Source organism: Bos indicus x Bos taurus, chromosome 5 (assembly GCF_003369695.1).
Source record: "Bos indicus x Bos taurus breed Angus x Brahman F1 hybrid chromosome 5, Bos_hybrid_MaternalHap_v2.0, whole genome shotgun sequence".
Classification (NCBI taxonomy): domain Eukaryota; kingdom Metazoa; phylum Chordata; class Mammalia; order Artiodactyla; family Bovidae; genus Bos; species Bos indicus x Bos taurus.
The window spans coordinates 6,111,488-6,130,169 of record NC_040080.1 but is presented as its reverse complement, the minus strand read 5'-3'; the positions used below and the strand labels follow the sequence as shown (position 1 = coordinate 6,130,169).

The 18,682-nt window shown below is 62.3% G+C and overlaps 1 protein-coding gene across 1 annotated transcript; it reads right to left on the bottom strand.

Annotated features, from left to right (window-relative positions):
• Positions 1–1,121: 1,121 nt before the first annotated feature.
• On the bottom strand, positions 1,122–18,318 carry TTLL12 (tubulin tyrosine ligase like 12). Its single transcript, XM_027540572.1, has 14 exons — positions 18,026–18,318; positions 14,198–14,370; positions 11,961–12,159; positions 11,019–11,178; positions 10,803–10,936; positions 8,429–8,505; positions 7,281–7,397; positions 7,000–7,194; positions 6,582–6,693; positions 5,783–5,934; positions 5,302–5,383; positions 3,612–3,680; positions 2,964–3,102; positions 1,122–2,487 (listed from the first exon to the last, which is right to left on the bottom strand). Exons 1-14 carry the CDS (start codon positions 18,230–18,232, stop codon positions 2,336–2,338), a joined length of 1,968 nt encoding a protein of 655 aa, XP_027396373.1. The 5' UTR covers positions 18,233–18,318; the 3' UTR covers positions 1,122–2,335.
• Positions 18,319–18,682: the final 364 nt, after the last annotated feature.

The window sequence follows — 18,682 nt, the reverse complement described above, 5'->3', positions numbered from 1 at the left end:
GGGCCTCAGCTCCACCAACGGTCCCTCCCTGGTCTGCTCTGAAATGGAACCAGTGCTGGGACCGTAAAGGCTGAACGCTGAAAAATCCTGGTGCTGGAGAAGACTCCTGAGAGTCCTTTGGACTGCAAGATCAACCTAGTCAATCCTAAAGGAAATCAGTCATGAATATTCACTGCTAGGACTGACGTTGAAGCTGAAGCGCCAATACTTTGGCCACCTGATGCAAAGAGCCAACTCACTAGAAAAGGTTCTGATGCTGGGAAAGATTGAGGGCAGGAGAAGGGGACAGCAGAGGATGAGATGGTTAGATAGCATCAGTGACTCAATGGATGTGAATCTGAGCAAACTCTGGGAGATGATGAAGGACAGGGGAGCCTGGTGTGCTGGAGTCCATGCTGGACATGATCTAGCAATTGAACTCCTAGGAAATCAAGCTTTGGGTCAGGAACTGCTACAGCCTCAATATTTATATTTATCCAATTCATGTTGAAATCGTAACCCCCAGTGAGAGGTTGCTTGGTGGGGCCTTTGGGAGGTGACTAGCTCATGAGGGTGGGGCCCCCATGAATGGGATTAGAGCCCTTTTAAGAGACCCCAGAAACCTCCCTCATCCATCACATGAGGACACAGTGAGAAGACAGCTGACGGAGTCAGGAAGAGGGTCCCCTTGACCTTAGGCCACCCCAACCTGCAGAACCGAGAGATTTCAGTTGTTTAAAGCACCCAAACCCAAACAGACTAGACAGGGGCGCGGAGACCTGAACACCACCTCGTTACTTCTGTTTTTCAAAGGACGTTTGTGCATACTCAACCATGTCTGACTCTGTGACCCCATGGACTGTAGCCCGGCAGGGCTCTCTGTCCATGGGATCTCCCAGGCAACAAGAGTGGAGCGGGTTGCCACTTCCTCCTCCAGGGGATCTTCCCGACCCACGGATCGAACCTGTGTCTCCCACGCCTCCTGCACTGGCAGGCCACTCCTCCCCACTGTGCCACCCAGGAAGCCCCTTCTCAAAGCCCTCCTCCTGGTACTCTGGTTTTCTTCGACACCCAGCGGGAAACAACTGACAGACCAGGCAGGCCTGTGGCTCCAGGGCCCCGAGGAGAAAAGGGAGGCGGAGGCACAGAAGGCGGGCTTTACTGCAAATCAAGAGCAGACAGGACACGGCAGCTCTCTGTGGGGAAGACCAGAGACGAGGCATCCTGCCCTCCAACCTCTGCTCGGCTGGAGGGAGGGGTGCTTCCCCGGGACACAGGCTGAACTTGCGGGTAATAGACAGGATGGACAGACACGCCCCGGCACACACAGGTGGGCGGCACAGTCAAGTCCAGTTCTGCTACAAGGATCACTCTTGGCTTCAGAGTGAAACAAGCACCGCCCCCCCTCAACACACACGCACACGCGCGCCCGAGTGAAAGCTCTGCAGGCAGCTCCCCTACAGAAGTCGGACCCACCGTCTGGTGAGCTGGGCCTGGGTACACAGTGGCTATACAGACTATGCTGCAAATGGACTCAAAATTCCAGAAACATAATGAAGAACAAGAATTCTGCGTTTTCTTCCCATAAATGAAAAAGTAACAAAAATCCCACTTTTTGACTCACTGGTGGAAGGCAGCCTCTGACCGAAACACCAAGTTCTCCCTGGAATTGTCTTTCTCAGCCATCCACCACCTGGTATCTGCTGTCCGCCTGTCCCCGAGCCCCCTCACCAGAGTGTCCCAGCCAACCTCAGATGAGAGGAGGACCCCTGTGGGGCCCAGTGGGCTGGGAGGATCTGGCACCACATTTCGGCCTGTCCATGGGCCCGGATGGAATGGCAACAGCAGCCGAGGGCAGTGGGCTCCCGCCCTGGAGCCTCAAGGGAGGTTTTGCTGGTGAAGGTTCGACTCTGGGGGTGAGAAGTTTGGCTCTGAGAAGCCAGCTCCCTGGGGTGTGATCTGGGGACGACTGTCCCAGGGTCTGGGGTGGAGCGTGGTAACAGCCAGTCTCCTGTTAGCATCTGGGTTCCCACGAGTGTTCCTGGGGACCTCCTTCCTGAGGACACCTTGTCATGCTCCCTGGAACCCCTTTCACAAACACCTCTGGAAGCACAGCACCCCAGGGACCAAGCTCTCTCGGATAAAGCCCTTGGCTGAGCTGATACTGACCACTGCACAGACGCTGGAAAGGGGCATGTGGGCTGGGGCCTGACCGAGCGGAGGGGGGCCCCTGAGCCCCAGGGTGGGAGGCTGGGACGATGGCTCGCGGGGGGTGTGGGGGGACACTTTGCAGAAGCAGCTCCGAGAACTGAGGCTGGAATCTGCCCACAAGCACTCGCAGGAGGGCCAGCGGTGCCTAGAGGAGGCGGGTGACAGGGCAGCCGTCGGGCTCGTCCAGGAACAAGGTGCTGAAGACGTCGTTGAAGAAGCTCGGGTGGTACCTGCAGGCCCGCTCACAGTCCGGGTTGAAGTTCACCTCCAGGATCTGCGGCTGCATCACCCGCTCCCCTGATGGCACAGGAGCACGGGCTGTCTTACTCCGAGGAGCGGGGGCCTGGGACGGGGGTGCTGGGGGCCGCGAGGCTTCTCCGGGGGGCCTGGCCTGAAGCCTGCTCTGGCAGGGGGAAGGCCGGGGCTGCCTCCAACCCCGGGAGTGCCACGAGCCACCACAGCACGCTCAGATGCCTAGTTCAGTGGGACCCTGGGCCACTCTCCTCGCATGCAGGGCGCCTTTCCTCACGAGCCCTCTCCTGACACCACGGCCACCCGCTTCCCTTTCCTCCTTGTGCTCCACCCTGCAGGCTGCGGACCCTCAGGGTGGGCCTCCTCTGATCCAGGTCTCTGGGCTAATCAGAGAAAAGGGACACAGGATAGCGTGGACCAGGCCGAGGCAACAGCACCCTCTCTCTGTCCCTGGGGGGCTGGCGTGGCGGCTGGAGGATCAGCTCTGGGTAAATGGGGGTGGGGTTGGGGAGCCCCCTCACCATCGGGACGACTGTCCCACTTCAACATGAGGTCAACCGCGTACACGGCCCGGGATGAGGGGTAGTCGCAGAGGCCCAGCGGGGGCGGCCTGGCACACGCCACCTGGAACAGCTCCGTGAAGGCCTGGAAGATTTCAGCCTGGGGGCCGGGGGAGGGGGAGACAGGGTCAGGGGGCCTGCAGGCTGACGCTGGGACCAGCCCCTCAGAGCAGCCCTTCCTGAGCCCTGGTCTCCAAGCGGCCACGTCACCTCCTCCGACGTCCTTCACGACGCGGCTGCAGCCACCTCTGCCTGACTCTTGCTGCCCTCTCACCTGGTACCCACTCCCTGCAGACCTGTGTACCCCCACCTCAGAGCTGTCATGGCAGGATGGGGGGACCAGCCTGTATCCCCCCAAGTGTGCGATTCCTGGGATGCACAGAGCCCGTGTCTGTTCCAAGGGTGGTCCTGAAGACGCTGCCTGGCTCCTCCCCTCCCCAAGGAGCCCTCGTGACACCCCACTAGGGCCAGAGGGGAGGACGGGGGTCTCGCCCGTACACTCCCCCTCTGGCGGAGGAGCAGGACCACCAAGAGGAGGCGAAGGCCCCCCACGTGCCCGACGCGGCCCACGAGGCAAGCCCTGGCCCCTCGAGCTTGGCCAGCACTCACCTGGACGCTCTTCCAGGGGAATTCTGGGTACTGCTTCTCAAACTCTGGGATGAACTCGTTGTAGTGCACCTACAACAGACACAGGGCCCGTCACACTCCGCCCGGGGTCTCCTCTGGGCAGGGACGAGAGAGGCCTGGCCTGCCCTGCCTTCACACAGAGCTGACACTCGCTGGGGCCCCGGAAGGCGCCCACAGCCTCTCCAGCTCCACCCCTGCCGGCACAATCGGGGGCAGGAGATGGGGTCTGAGCTCTGGACACGTTTACTTGCCAAGGTCTCAGTGTTTCCATCTATAAAATGGGACAGTGCTCCTCGCCCTGCTTTGCAGGTGGCTGTGAGGTTCCAGTGAGGCAGTGAATGCCCAAAGGGCCGGCCAACGGGTCACCATGTCCCTCTCAGAATGGTCACTGGAAGCAGAACTCGGACCTGACCCTGCAGGGCCCATGTCTGAGCTCAGCAATGGCTCAGAACACCTGCAGAGACAGCAAGGGCTTCTCAGGCCAAGACTGCACCCAGCACACACCTGAGCACGCTGGTCGTCAGCTCAGGTTCCTCCCACAGAGGACCAAGACAGGCTCCCTAAGGAAGCCCAGCGTCCACACCCTGCTGGACACGCATCCCCCATGCGGGGCATCAGAGGAGATGTGACCCTCAGGATGACGCCTGCTCCACAGAGGGAAGGCGCTCAGGCCTCAGAAATGACCTGAGTTATATCCCAGAGCTCCGGGTCCTAGGGACCAGCTGCCAACACAGCACTGGACAAGAGGAGGGACATGCAGGAGTAGCCCTGCTGGGTGGGCACGTGGCCTGGCCCCTCTGACAGCGCAGGGCCCCCCAGAGAATATCACACACACAGAAGAGCGAGTGTTGAGCACAGCTCAGGGCTTCCCTGGTGGCTCAGAATGTAAAGAATCTGCCTGTGATACAGGAGACCTGGGTTTGATCCCTGGATCGTGGCAACCCACTCCAGTATTCTCGCCTCGAGAATTCCATGGAGAGACTGGCGGGGGCGGGAGGGGGAGTATGTCACAAAGTGTGGGACACAATGAAGTGACTCATATACATACACAGAGTTCAGTTTACTAACACATCACCGTGTGCCTGGGAAGTAATAGCCCCATGCTCAGGAGCAGCTGCTTTCTGGAAGCGGGGGCCACAGGGCCACGGCAGGGCGGTACGGGGCAGGGCGGTACGGGGCAGGGCGGACAGCGGCTGTGCCCTACCTCCTGTCTGCCCTGAACAATCAGGACCAACACGCCTCCGGGCTCTCTTCCTCCACCGGGAGCTGGGCCCTCCTCTGCCCGGTGCAGCCTCCCTCACTGACCCCAGGTGCTCCGCAGGCCAGCTGGGAGTTGATGCCCTCATCTCAAAGAAGCTTTGTCCCCATGTCCTGTTACTCGAGGCACCCAGGCAGCCCGGGGAAGACAGAGGGTCCAGGCGGGGTCATAGGCCAGCAGCAGCCACCCGCCCTGGGGGCCGTGCAACACGAACCAGGGAACTTATCTCGACCTGAGCTGAGCGTCGTGTGCCCCTCCGAGCACTGGGGGCAGTGGTGGGAGGAGCCGCAGGTCCCAGAGGGCAGCTCCCCGGACCAGTACACAGCCGGCCCGGAAGACACGCTGACAGGCGTGGGGTCCCATCTGCATCAGCCTCCACAGGGACCCGGCTCCCCAGGCCCCGCCAGGGCTCACCTGCTTCAGCACCACTTCCGGGTCATAGTTCATGACAGTGAAATGCTTCTCGTAGTCGTCCAGGTCGTTGAGGGCAAAGGGCCTGCAGGACAAGCAGACGGACACTCAAGTCGGTCCTGAGCGAGGCCGGTCCCAGCGGGGTAGGCAGGCAGGCGCTCAGAGCCCCCTAGCCAAGCATCTGTTCTGCCCCTGGTAAGAGCGGGCGGGGTGGTCCCACGGCCCCTGTGGGCTCACCACTAGACCCCTGCAAGTCCCTCAACATCGACAGGGTGTGCAGGGGTGGGGGCCTGTCACACGAGGGGGGTTGACTTGGGGAGGGTTACTGCCGGTTACCAGAAACGGGCTCAGTGGGGTACCTGCTGGAGAAGGAGCCCCGGTCCGGGCGTTCTCATCCAGAGTGAAAGAGGCACCCCCCCAATCCCCAGCCCAGCTCCCCCCAATCCCCGGCCCAGCCACCCACCTGCCACCCAGCCTTCATTACCGGTTGGAGAACCGCAGCCAGAACACGTCGTAGACGAACAACCTCAGGGGCTTAACCGACCGCAGCAGCAGGATGTAGCGGATGTCGAACTTGACCCTCCCCACGTCTTCCCGGAGGAACAAGACGGGACTTTCGATGTACTTGGACACAACCTGAGGACGGAAGCAGGCTCGCGGGTGCTCCTCTCGCCGCGGCCAGGATGGAGCGGCCCGGCCTCCTGGCTGCAGCTTGCGCCCAGGGACACCCGAGCGCGGTCACGCCTGCAGAAGCGGACTCGCTCTCGAGCCTACTTCCCCGCAACCCGGGCTCAAGGGCCCCCGACTTGGTATCTGCCCCCCGCACTCTGCGTCTCCCTGTCTTTTCACACCTGTGTCTAAACTGCAACAAGCTCTTTCTCTTCATTATTAGTTGAGAGAAAAGATACCATGGATTTTTAGGCTTTGAAAACTGGAAACAAATTCTCAGCCGAAGTCCACCGGCTCCCCATCCCAGGGCTGGCAACCTCCCTAGCGGTCATCTGGTGACTTGTCTCTCTCAGGCCTCTGTCTGTCCAGGAGCAGAACCTGTGTCCTTCACCTCCCCCACTGCTGGCTCCCCGTCACTACAGCACTCCACCCAGGGCCCTAAGGGGCTCCCTGGCCCGGCCACCTCCCTCCTGTGGGTGGTCCCTGGGGGGGCCCCCTCCCTGATGGCAAGGGCAGTGAGCAGCGACTCCTCCCAGCTGAGCAACGACACTGCCACCAGGACCCGCCCTTGAGAGCAGGCTTCCCCCCAACCTCCCAGTGCCCCAAGGCCCCACCTTGGGGGAGCTCTCGCGGTGCCGGACAATGCTGTGCAGGTTCTTGGTGATGTGGGTGTCCAGGCTGCGGGCCAGGTTCCAGGGCTTGCAGATCCAGTGGTTGTCCTCGCCCCTGGGAGCAGAGGAGTTGGCTAGGCTGTGTGTCCCCAGGACTGCGGCTGCAGAGGGGGCCGAGGGAGGGGTCCCAGAGGAGACCTCAGAGGCTGGGCTTCGGGAGCCAGCAGTTGGCTGAGGCCAAGGGAGCTGCCCTCTAGGTGGAAGGGCCGTTGAGCCCCGTAACGGGCACGTGGCAGGCGCTCGGCCATGGGGCGGGCCAGGCAGAGGGGGACAGGGGTGGTCAGAGAGGGGGCCACAGGAGCCTGCCGGGCGTTGGTGGTGGGGGCGGGTCTCAGCTAGCGGGGCGCGCGGGGGAGCTCACCGCCTCTCCCGCTGCTGGAAGTAGCTGATGAACTGGGGCAGCTCCGTGCGCAGGTTGAAGGTGCGGGGCAGCCAGGCCGGGCCCTCGGGGCCGCCTGCCCGGCGTGCGACGGAGGCCAGGCAGTCCTTTACCGTCAGCAGGCTCTCGCAGGGGAACTGGTTCAGCAGCACATTGGGCCTCTCCTGGCTCAGCCTCCTGCGGGGCCCAGGCAGGCGCCGCAGGTCAGGAGGCGGCGGCTTCCGGGGCGGGCGGGCCGGGCCCTGGGCTGGGAGGTGGCTCACCTGTAGTCCTTGAAGTGCGAGAAGTTGTAGAGGACATCGGCTTCCGCCTCGCTCTGGGTGAAGGTGAAGCGCGGGTGGGTGAGGTGGCTGAGCACCTGCTGGATGTCCGTGTAGACCCTGCGGGGGAGGGGCTTCGGTCACACTGCACACCCGCCCAGCGGTGGGGCCCTCAGACCCTGGCAACCCCGCATCCCCCACTTGTGAGACGGGACCCCAGGGCCCGCCGCCTCGTGCTCATCCTGAGCATGAAACAGGACAACCCCAGTATTTCCCTGACCCGGGCTTGTTCCTCCCACATGCAAACAGGGTGGGCAGACACACTTAGAGGGCTGCCCTCAGAGAAGCGAGCCGGCGCCCCTGGGCCTCATTCCACGCTGGCACCAGCCCTGGCCCTGGGCAGGGGAGAGGATGCGGAGGCCTGGGTGCGTGTCTGCCAGGGGCAGTAGATGTGGTCACACTGTGAAAGCGACGGGGCTGCGAGTGAAGGCGGGAGGGAGACAGGACCCCACCTGGACAGTGATCCAGGCGCGGGGGGAGAGGCACAGCCAGCACGAGGCATCTAGCTCATGGCCAGTCATGGCTGGGGATGAGGCTGTGGGGCCTCGGTGCAGCCTCCGACCAGAGGAAGCGGAGGGGTGTTGGGCGGTGGCCTCGGGGAAGGGGAGGACAGCCAGACGGGAGGAAACCCCCAGGGCCTGGGGGGAAGGGACAGAGTGAGGAGGTTTGGGCAGCCAGACAGAGGGGACCCCCTGGAGACGGAGGCCAAGCTGCCCCAAGGTGGCTCTGTTATCTGTGGGGGCATCCCCCTGCACCTCCACTTCCTCGCCTGTAAAATGGACCGTCTGCTTTCACCCTGGGCTCGCAGGCCTACCTGGCCCGACGGAAGCTGCCAGTCCACAGCTGCAGACAGCTGGGAGTGACCCTTCCTGGCGGTCTGGGTGCCCAGCACGGGCTGGCTCCCGGCTCACCCTCCCTTCTCGGGCATCCCTCTGTGACCCTGAGACCCTATCCCTGGAGGTCCTGTCAGTGCTGTGCTGCCTGGAGGCGGCAGCCTGCATGGGGGATGTCCCAGGAGTCTGGGGAGTGCGCGAGGAAAGGCAGCGAGGAGAAGTCTCGTCATAGTCCGGGGGTGCGGGCGGGCTACGCACTTGAAGACGTGGTCGCAGGGGTACCCTGCAGGGCTGATGGCCAGGGGCAGCTTCTCCTTGTTCTCCTCCAGTATGGCCTAGAAAGGAAACACTGGAGGTAGAAAGAGAGCTTCAAGAAAGGGAGCAAGTGAGCACAGGCCTCCTCCCCCCGCACACCAGGCTTCTGTGACCCTGGGGGGCACACCTGGGCTCAGGTAGAGCCCTTCTCGGTGCTGGGGTGCCTGGAGCCCTCTGATCACTCCTGCCCCAGAATTCTGGGGCTCGAGGTCCCTCAGGTCCTGAACAGCCTGTTTGGTGTCAAAAGAACAGTGTAGACACTGCTCTCAACCTTCTCGTCGCTTCTAAACGCCTCTTCCAAGTCACAGGCCGCCCAGAAGGTGCTGGGCCTGTCCCGGGAAGGGGCTGCTCTGAGGGTTAAGCGGCGTGGTGGTTTAAAACCTGTTCACATACTCTCTGACATTCCTTTCAAAAGGCAAAGTTAATAACGCATCTCCCCTTGAGCGCTGGCTGGGCTGAATGATGTGTTTATAACCCATGGGAAGAAGCGGAGTCTGCAAACTCGTGAAAGGACCTGTGGCCTCCTCCCATCTCCCCTCCGGTCACTTCCTCCCAGAGTGTCAGCCTCCATGTCCCAAGGACACTCAAGAGGCCCCCCAGCCACAGCCAGCGCCGCCTTCCCAGGCCTGAGTGTGCCCCGTGGGGGCTGGTCCTCAGCCCGACCAAGCCTCAGATGACAGCCTGACTGTGCTCACGAGCGAGCCAGGGCCAGAAACGCCCAGCTAAGCTGGCTGGGCTTAGCTCCTTTCCACAGAAAGCAAGACAAAGCAAACGTCTGCGGCTCTGAGCAGCTATGTTTCGGAACAAACTGTTATCTGGCACTAGCTGACTAATACAGGCAACCCCAGGGCCCAGAGCACAGGCCTGACCCAAATGGGTCAAAAATCACCAGGATGTTTAAGAAAACCGGTGTCTGAACTCTTCTCCTCGTCTTGGGCCAGTGGGGGGCATTCCCCCTAAACCCCCCCAAATTACTGATTTCAATTCACGTTCCTTGAACAACCTCAAGACCAGGAAGTCTTTGTCTCTAAGCCACTCGTCAACCACGCCTCTGCGTTCACGCACTCATTCAAGTGTTTAATAAGCACCTACTAAGTGCAGGCACTCTAGAGGCTCTGAAATACACCTCTGAATTAAGAAGGGTGATCACTGGGTTTCTGACAGGGCTCCATCACCACTGGCTTAAATTCACAGGGAAAAGTGCCAAGCGGCCCAGCGCGCCGGCCCAGGCCTCCCGGTCAGAGAAGCACGGGACAGCTAACCCCAGGCACGCTGCCCGCTCGTCAGCGCGGGACTGGCTCGTTTCCTCCTCTCACCATCCTCGGTGAGCGTCTGAAGGACTGGTGCGGGGCAGAGAAACGTCAACATGCTGCGAAAAGGCTAGAGCCTCGACCCACAAGTCACCAGGCCCCTCCGGGTGTGGACTCCAGCTCTTCCGCCAGCCGTGTGGCCTTTGACAAGTTACTTGATTTCTCTGTGCATCAGTTTCCTCACCCCCCGTTACATAACGATACAACAGGACTGGAGATCGTACTGTGAGGGTTACAGCTGAGCACGCCCGTAAGTGCTAAGCAGAGGCTCGTGCATCTCTCGGTTTCTCACTGGGACGAGCGGATGAGAAGCAGTGGCTGGAGATGAGAGGCGGGGAGGAGGAGTAGGGGCTGGAGTGTTAATTCCTGCTCGGCTCTGCCTGGTTCTGCTCCCACTGGCTCCGCTTGCCGCCCTGCCCCCGGCTGTACCAACCCTGGCTCCCTAGGCTGGCCTGCCCCACGGGCCGGGCCCTGCACGAACTGCCCACCAGCCTGGCCCTGTGAGTGGGTCCCAGACAACGGACTGTCATCCGCAGCTACAATGCTCGTGATGACCACCTGTGGGCCTACTGTGCACCATGGAAACATACCGTGCCATGTGTAAACAGTGTCCTCACAGCCCCGGTGAGGGAGGTGTCAGGAGACAAGGGAATGGTCCCGAGCCGGGATTCACAGCCCAGCTGCACGGCCCCCACCCCAGACCCCATAATGAGGAGCAGCAGTATTGCATGCCCCCCGCCGTCCACCACCCCCACCCCCGCCTCCAGAAGGACAGTTCCCAGCATCGCGACCCTGGGCTGTGGGCTGAGCTGATGCCAAGCGGTGCAGCCACACGCAGCTCATGTTCACTTGCCAAGCTCTGAGCCCCTTGTCTCACAGACACCCCCAGACTCCTCTCTACCTCCCACGGCAGCCAGCTGCGGCTTGGCCATATCTGGTGACCTGGCGGAGGAGGTTCCAGAAGCCACCGGGCAAACAGGCCCAGGGGGTCAGGGCCAAGGTCCCACCTGGTAGTGCTCGGCGGGCGGCTCGGGCGTGGATGAACTGAGGTCCAGCAGGTCGGTGGGGGCCCAGGGCAGCAGCATGCACCTCCGGATCAGCGGGTCGGCCTCTCCGTAGGCGAAGTCCCGGGTCACCTCCTCTGCACCAGGACACGTGGGCTGTCAGCGGGGCGGCAGGAGAGCGGCCGGCCCTTCCTCGGGGGGTGGCGGGGCCCCACTTACCGCCCGTGTCCAGGTCCCGCAGGGGCCACAGCAGCGTGTAGGCCACCTGCTGGGGCATGTAGAAGAAGGGGGCGGTGGCAAAGCTGGGCACGTCCGCGTGCTGGATGCGCGACCCGAACTCATCCATGATGTACCACACGGGCACCTTCTCCTCAGCCGTCTGCGGGCGGAGCACACACCACCCTCACCTACAGGTCCTCCGGTCCCCGCACCTTTCCTGGCGTTCACGACCCAAACACCGGCCGCCAGCCTGTCTACACTCAACTCTCAGGGCCTGGGACACCCACCAGGCACACCTCCAGTCCCCTGAACACAAGGCTGCCGGGCCAGGGGACTGCTGTGTGATCACGGGTGGGGTAAAGCTATGTGTAAAGGAGGCACTTAGCCTAGCAGCCACATGGGGGTGCTTGGTTTTGTGTGCGCCCCAGGGGGAGAATGCAGAGTTCAGGGAAGGCTTCCTGGAGGAGGTGACAGCTGCGATCACGAGAAACAACTTTTGTCTTTTCCCAGGCTGGAAGTCGTAGGGGGCTGGTGCGTGAAGGTGGGTCTGGGGGTGTGCTGGGAGTGATGTAAGCCTCAGAGCATGCTGAAGGGACTGGACTCTACTCCTGAAGGCAGGAAGAAATCACTAAGGGTATTTAAGAGCGTGCTGGAACCAGCAGGCACTGGGAAAGAGACAGCCAGGTCACTGGGCTCACGTCCAGGGGTCTGGGACAAGGCTGTGTCCAAGGCCACGTGGATACCTGGGTCTCCAGCACTGGCTGGCCCAGAGCAAAGAGTAACAGGCCCATGATGAAGTCGCAGGGAACCAGGGCAGCTCCCACTGGCCACGAGAAGGGGGTCTGCTCGCTTGCGGGGTCAGGGGACCATCTCCTGCCAGCCCCGACAGCATAAGGTCGCGCAGGCCCATCTGCCTCCCCTGGGGCCCGGCTGCCCGCTCACCCCGTGGGCCAGCTGGTAGGTCTGGTTGAACTTCCACATTTCCTCTAGCACCAGGTCCACGGCCTCGGCGCTGGGCAGCTCGCCGTGGAACTCGATGCCCATCAGGTTGGCCATGCGGTGCAGGAGCCCCGGCACCTGCTGCAGCTGCTGGCGGGCGTGCGTCACGCGGCACGTCCAGGCGTGGTCGATGAGGAAGATGCTGCGGGCACAGGCCACGGGGGGGTGGGTGAGGCTACCACACGGCAAGGCAAGAAGGGGTCTGGGTGAGGGCCAGCGGAGGGGCAGCCCCTCAAGGAGGAGGCCGGAGCTGTGGCCTGGACCCGGCACTGGGCCTGGGTGGGGGTCTGGCTCCCCCACTGTTTCAGTCTGGCAAACTCCCACCCATTTCAGTTTCTCAAACAGGGCAACACATCCCTACCCACCCCGTCATGGGGCTGCTGTGAGGATCAAATGAGACAAACAGCCGGCCGCCTCCATCGGGTCCTCGTGCGTTGAGGGATTGACTATTACAGTGATCACGGTGAACATGAAGTGTCCTTGGCTGGATTCTGAGCTGCTAGAAAGTGGGCCCATGCCCCCCACCTTGCTACCTGGAGGCCAATGCGCAAAGAAGCCCCACTCAGAGTTCACTCGCTTGCGCTCACCCGGGACCTCTGGGCATTGTTCAGAGGGTGCCAAGGCTTTGTGCGGAAGAGGCTTCAAGTCCTCATGTGTCCAGACAGGAAGCCCACCCAGTCGAGTCTCCTGGGCCGGCTACGTGGCTCCCACACCACCTCGTTGGAGGGCGAGGAGTTCCCCTGTAGGCCCGAGGCCCTGCCTGCCCCCAGCCCACCAGTCAGGCTGCCCGATACCACCCCAGCCTAGCTGGACGTTGACTCCCCAGTGCACAGGGTTCTGCCTGCTGGAGAAGCAGCTCTGGTCTCCCCACCCCACTAAAGCAAAAGGAACAGCGAACACTCCAGTCCTGCAGGCGGGGGCCAGCTCGCTGCACTCACACTTTCTGTTAGCACATCCTGAAACAAACGAAGACTTACTTCTGCCCTTGTGCACGGAGCCAAGAGCACCTGGGGGTGACCCAGGCAGACACACACAGGGGCTGCCGGGCACGGTGGGTGCGGGAGCGGACGGAGGCTGAGCCTGACCACTGGGGGAGACTCACAAAGGTCCGAGGGCAGACAGGGCCCGGAGCCATGCTCCCAACCTCGACACCATGCCCATCCGTCCCCAGACCTGCCTGCTAGTGTGAGTGGAGGGGGCAGGGAGGCAGGGAGCCCCTTGAGGAGGCCGCTGGGCCTGAGTCCCACGGCCGGCACAGGTGGGAACGGAGTGGGCACAGGCACAGGTCTGCTGTACTGAACTTAATGAGTTTCTGAGTCAGAGAACATGTGGGTGGTGGTGCCTGGCTGCTCTAATTACACGTGTGGCCCCTCCCACCCTACCAGGGGCCGGTGAAGGAGCTGGGAAAGCAGGAAGAGCTACGGACACAGACGCCCAGGGGCCCGCAGGGGCTGGCGAGTTCCTCCCCCACCACCCTGCCTGGGGTTTCAACAAAGTTACGCCTGTCCTGCCTGAGGACAGTCCCCCTGGCCCCTGGAAGGCAGGAATCCTGGGCTCCAGTCCTAGTCCTGGCCTTTCTACCCTGGGGCCCCGTGCAAGGCCCAGGCTCACCTCTGCCCCCTCAACCCCGAGTCCCGACTCGAGGAATCAACCAGGCCACGCTGCTCACATTCACTGATGTGAAGTTCAGGGCTCCTACACAGAGACCAGATTCAGCAGGAACAGTGGGGAGGCCCGGGGGCTGGGTCCCTGGAAAAGCCCAGGCTCACGAGTTAAGACGGCCCTGGGATGACACCCACACCTGTGACCAGCTGTGCGATCCTGGGTGAGCCCGTTCCCACGGGGTCCTCACTAGCAAGATGGGACCTCGCCACATGTGGTCATTGGGACCGCTGGGACAGGTTAAGAGGCACCTGGGGGGAGGCCGCTCTGCAGACGGTACGAAACACGGCAAACACAGGAACATCATCGGTGTCAGGGCCGATTGGGCCCTGAAGTCCAGCTGGAAACACAGCAGCCGCCATGCACCTCGTCTCAGGCCGGCTTAAGTGGCCAGTGGCCTGGCCTGGAGGAGCAAGAGCGCCCGCAGGAACTGCTTCTCCTGGGGGCGACGGCCGGGGTGACATCCTTCAAGAGGGAGCCGAGGCGTGGATGAGAGGGTCCCGCCCTCGGCTCCTTACCTGTTGGGGTCGGCCGCCTGGAGCCCGTTCTCATTGGTCACGATGACCTTGTAGCAGAGCTCGCCGCCGGGGTTGGGCTTCTTGCGCGCTTCCTGGGCCGCCTCATCCTCACTCTCCTCCTCTTCGGCTTCCTCCACCTGCATGATCCCGAACATCTCCCCAGCATCGAAAACCTGGGGGCCAGAGGCAGGGGGGCATTGGCAGGACACCCCGTTCCTGCCCCGTTCCTTCCGCCACACCCTGGCCTCTGGGATGAACTGAGCCCCGAGGAGGACAGGGCCTCTTTACTGTCCAGCTGCCCATCTTACACCCAGGAGACAGGTTCCCAATCAGTGGGAACAAGGTCCTCACCTCCCCCGCCAACACGGGCACCGTTATCAGGGTGCCCCAGCCTGTGGGACCCGCGCCTGGGGGAGGGACCGCCCGCGTACACCTCTCAGTGGCAGCCAGTCTGGGCTCCTGCTTCACAGGGAAAATGCAGCCCAGAAGGTGGAGGGGGCGGCTCTGCTCACAATGCCTGGAAGAGGCAGGATCGTGGCGGGCCAGGGACTTCAGCTCAGCTTTGTTCTCACCAGAACTACCAACCCAACGCCAGGGCAGCGGAGGAGATTCGGAAGGAAACAGGGGCGAGGGGGTGGGGGGTGCTCAAGAGCGCCCTGCAGCCACAGCCACCCAGGTCTGCACCAAGCAGGGCCTGGTGCTGGTCTCCTGGGGCCCTGGGCCAGAATGGGACAAAAGGAAAGGGTCTGGGTTTCCTTGTTTCCCTGGCAACCGCAAGCTTGGTGAAGGGGACAAGCCAGTTGGTCTCCACATGGCCACACTCAAGACCCTGTGTCTGCCACAAGTCGGCAGGTCACTGAGCCATTCCATGCCTCAGTTTCCCCATCCATACAATGGGAATATTAGGATCTACCTGTGACTTGTTGGGAGGGTTAGATGATTCACACACACACAGAGCATAAAAGCTACTCTGTAAGCACTTGCCACCATGACACTTCTGAGCCTAGTCTCTCAGCAGCGAAGGGACACCAGCCACCTTCCGGGGGAGCTGAGAGCAACACATCAAATCCAACGGCGCACAGAGGGACTCAACAAAGACCAGATGCCCCTAAAATGTACTTCCCACGACTCCACTAAAAAGAGGAGACACACTCATCTCGGCAGCTGGCAATCAGCCATCCATTCAGGCACGAGCAGCGCTGACGTGCTGGGCAGGACAGGCACTTGGGGGTGTGAGGATGAGTGACGTATGACCTTGCCCTGGGAGCTGATGACAGAGAGCCAGGAGGGGCCATCTGAGAGGCCGAGATAACCCCTGCAGGGGCGCCGTCCTCTGAAGTGAGTGGTGAAGGAAGCAGAAGATTAACTGATTTGGCTGCTCCAGGTCTCTGATGTGGAATCTTATAGTTGCAGACTCTGGGCTCTAGTTCTCTGACCAGGGATCAAACCTGGGCCCCCTGCATTGGGAGCGCAAAGTCTTAAGACACGGGGCCACCAGGAAAGTCCCAGGCAGGTCGTCAGGTGGTGGTGTGAGGACTCCAGGCAGAATAGCTGGGGCAGGAAGGGTTGTGGAGCTGGTCAGGTGCATCCCAGGGGAGCTAGGGCACTTTCTGGGATGGAGTCTTGAACCCCCAGCCCCCCAGAAAGTCTGGAGGCGGGGGAAGCCACAACCCTTTCTCTGGTTTGAGGTTTAGAAGAGAACAGCTCAGAGGCTGGAGTCCAACCCAGAACCCCAAATCTCCATCCCTCCACGCCCAAACCTGACAAGGGGGAGGGGGCAGTGTAGGGCCTGCCCTCTCCCAGCTGTGATACCATCCCTGTGACCACCATCCCTTCACAGAGGGTCTGGAGGAGTCCCTACTGAGGTAGGGGAGGGGAGTGGTTTTTGCAGCAGGGTAGTTCCCGGCCAGAAAGAGCTGAAATTGATTTCAAAACACTCCCCCTGGTTTCCAAGCCAGGGGGGGCAGGAGGGGCCCCCCTTCCTCGGTCAGCAGGTGCCTGTTCTGCCAGCAAACATCCTCCCCCACACCTGGGCCCCCAGCAGCACGTCTGTCAGAACAAGGGCTGCAGGTCTGGGTCTGGCAAAGTGGTGACTCACAGGTCTGCCCGTCACCCCAGCAAGGGAGGGCCATGGAAAAGTACTGGGTGCCCCTGAGCAGAGCAACGGTGGCCAGGATGGAGGGGACATTACACTTCAGTGACTACATGCCGGGCACACCTCTGCACCCAGACTCCACCAAGACCCTGGGAGCTCGGGCCATGTCTCCTGGACTTGGACTCAAGATGGGCAAGTGACTTGCACGAGCGACTTCACTGCCCACGGAGGCTGGCAGGGCCAGGGCTGGGGTGTTTCCACCTCGTGATCCATTCACCCAGCACCAGAAGACCATTTTATCCTTACAAGCTGCTGCGGTCCCCTCCTGCACAGCAGAGGCGTGGGACTAGGGCAAGTGCGTGGGAAATGCTGGCAAATGGAGGGCGGGCTTGAGGGGGAAAGAAATTCACTGTTACAAAAGGCAGGTGCCAATAACACTGTATCTTTTTTATAGCACCTACCCTTGTTTTGAACAGGAAGGTACTTGGTCCAACCCCCCTTCCCCATGTCAGAAGTCCAGAGTGCTGAGAGGGTGGGGTTCACCCAGCTGCCTCTGGGGTCCCAATTCACCACTTGCAGGGCTCAGTCTGTCTTGACCCAGGAAGCAGCCCGGAAAGGGCCTGGCTCCAGCTCAGAAGGTCCCAACAGGGGCCCGTGAATGTGCTCTGGCTTCAGCATCTGGGCAAACCACCAAAACCCAGGGCTGACCCCTCAGCTAGGACCCTGGAGAGACCCTTCGGAGGTAGAAGCTAGAGCACAGGCCAGCAGAAAGGAGCTGTCCCTACAACGGAGACCCTCGAAGCATCCGGGCTCTTAAAAAATAATTTTTTTTTTAAACTTTTCGGTCGTGCCATGGCGCATGTGGGATTGAACCCCTGCCCCCTGCACTGGAAGCGTGGAGTCCGGACTGCCAGGGTAGTCTCCGAGCTCTTTTCATTTTTGTTTAGATGCCGTCTCTGCCTCCCACAGCCTCAGTTTTCCTTAATCAGCAAGATGACGGTGACCTGGGGCTCAAATCAAATGAAGGAACACGAAAGAATTCTATGAAGAAAGCTTCTAGTTCTGAGGTCGGACAGACCTTAGGAGGGTCACTTCCTCTCTCCGAGCCTCAGTCTTCTCAACTGCAGGAAAGGGGTGATGGATCCTAATCCTCACAGGGCTGCTTTGGGCTCGGATTGTGGAGGACGCAGCCCAGGGCCTGGCACGCACAACGGAAGCCAAAGTTCATTTTAGTTCCAGTTCTCGCCGCAGTGTTGGCAAGACCGGGGCCACAGGTAGAGGGTCCGGCCGCCGCTCTTAGGCCCCAAACCGCCACGGAAGTGAAAGTTTAAGGCGTTTGGGCATCAAGCCATGCTCAAATCTCCGGATCCGTGCATCTCCTGCGTCGTCCATCCACGCCGGCCCCCGACTCTCCCCGTGCGCGTCTCACCCAAGCCCGCCCGGGAACGCGCCTTCCCTCCCATCTCCACGCCGCCAACTTCCTCCGGCGCGCTCCCCCAACCTCTCGTGTCCTCCGCGGGGGGGGACCCTGGCCGCCCCACCCGAGCGGTTCTCGGCCCGGAGCCGGCCCGCTGACCACACCCTCCCAGGTAGAAAAGTCCAGAGCCACCCACCCCGGCGGCGCGCTCGGGACGCTGCGTGCGCGCCGCGAGGGCCCGCACCCAGACTTTCCCGGGGGCGCCCCGGGCCCGCTCTGCACCCCGGGCCTCCCCGCGCGGCGCCCCAACCCGCACCTCGTGCTCCAGCTTGTGCAGGAGGCGGCCCCAGTACCGCTCTGGGACTCCCGACGCACGCAGCGCCGGGCCGTGCAGCGCCGCGAACTCGGCCAGAGCCGCCCGCGCATCCTGCTCAGGGTCGAGGACCGACTCTGAGCCCGGCCCCGGCTCCGGATCTGGCGTCAGGACCCGGCTGCTGCGCTCCGGCGTCGGGTCGGCCTGCATGGCGCCACCGCCAGCGCCAGAAGCCCAGCTCGGCCGCGGAGCCCGCGGGCCCGGCCCTCCGAACTCAGCCCGCAAGCCCCGCCCGCCGAGGCCCACAAGCCCCGCCCTCCTCCGGGTTACCCCGCCGCCCCCGCCCGTCTCGGCCCGCAAGCTCCGCCCACAAGCCCTGGCGCCGGGCTGGCGGAAGGGCCGCCGGGGCAGCCGGGAGGCGGGGCCTCCCGAGAAGTGCGCGTGCGTGAGCGCGCGGGGGCGGAGCCTTTGTGGCTCTAGGGAGGGGGGGGGGGCTGCCGGCGTGTGCGCACGCGCGGATGGTGTCGGGGTGGTGTCTTCTCGTTCAGCCCGAGGCTGTCTGGGCGGATGCCGGAAGTGAGGCTGTGGTCGAAACTGAATGGGTCTCTAGACTGCACCGAAAGGGGAAACGGAGGCTCAGAGATACTCGCGGGGCAGAGC

Excerpts from the sequence above, each read along its gene's own strand:
- TTLL12 (XM_027540572.1), bottom strand. The coding sequence starts at position 18,232 with ATGCAGGCCGACCCGACGCCGGAGCGCAGCAGCCGGGTCCTGACGCCA. Across the intron at positions 7,195-7,280 it reads TCGCACTTCAAGGACTACAG|GAGGCTGAGCCAGGAGAGGC; the intron begins GTGAGCCACCTC and ends TGGGCCCCGCAG. Across the intron at positions 5,384-5,782 it reads TGGCTGCGGTTCTCCAACCG|GCCCTTTGCCCTCAACGACC; the intron begins GTAATGAAGGCT and ends CTTGTCCTGCAG.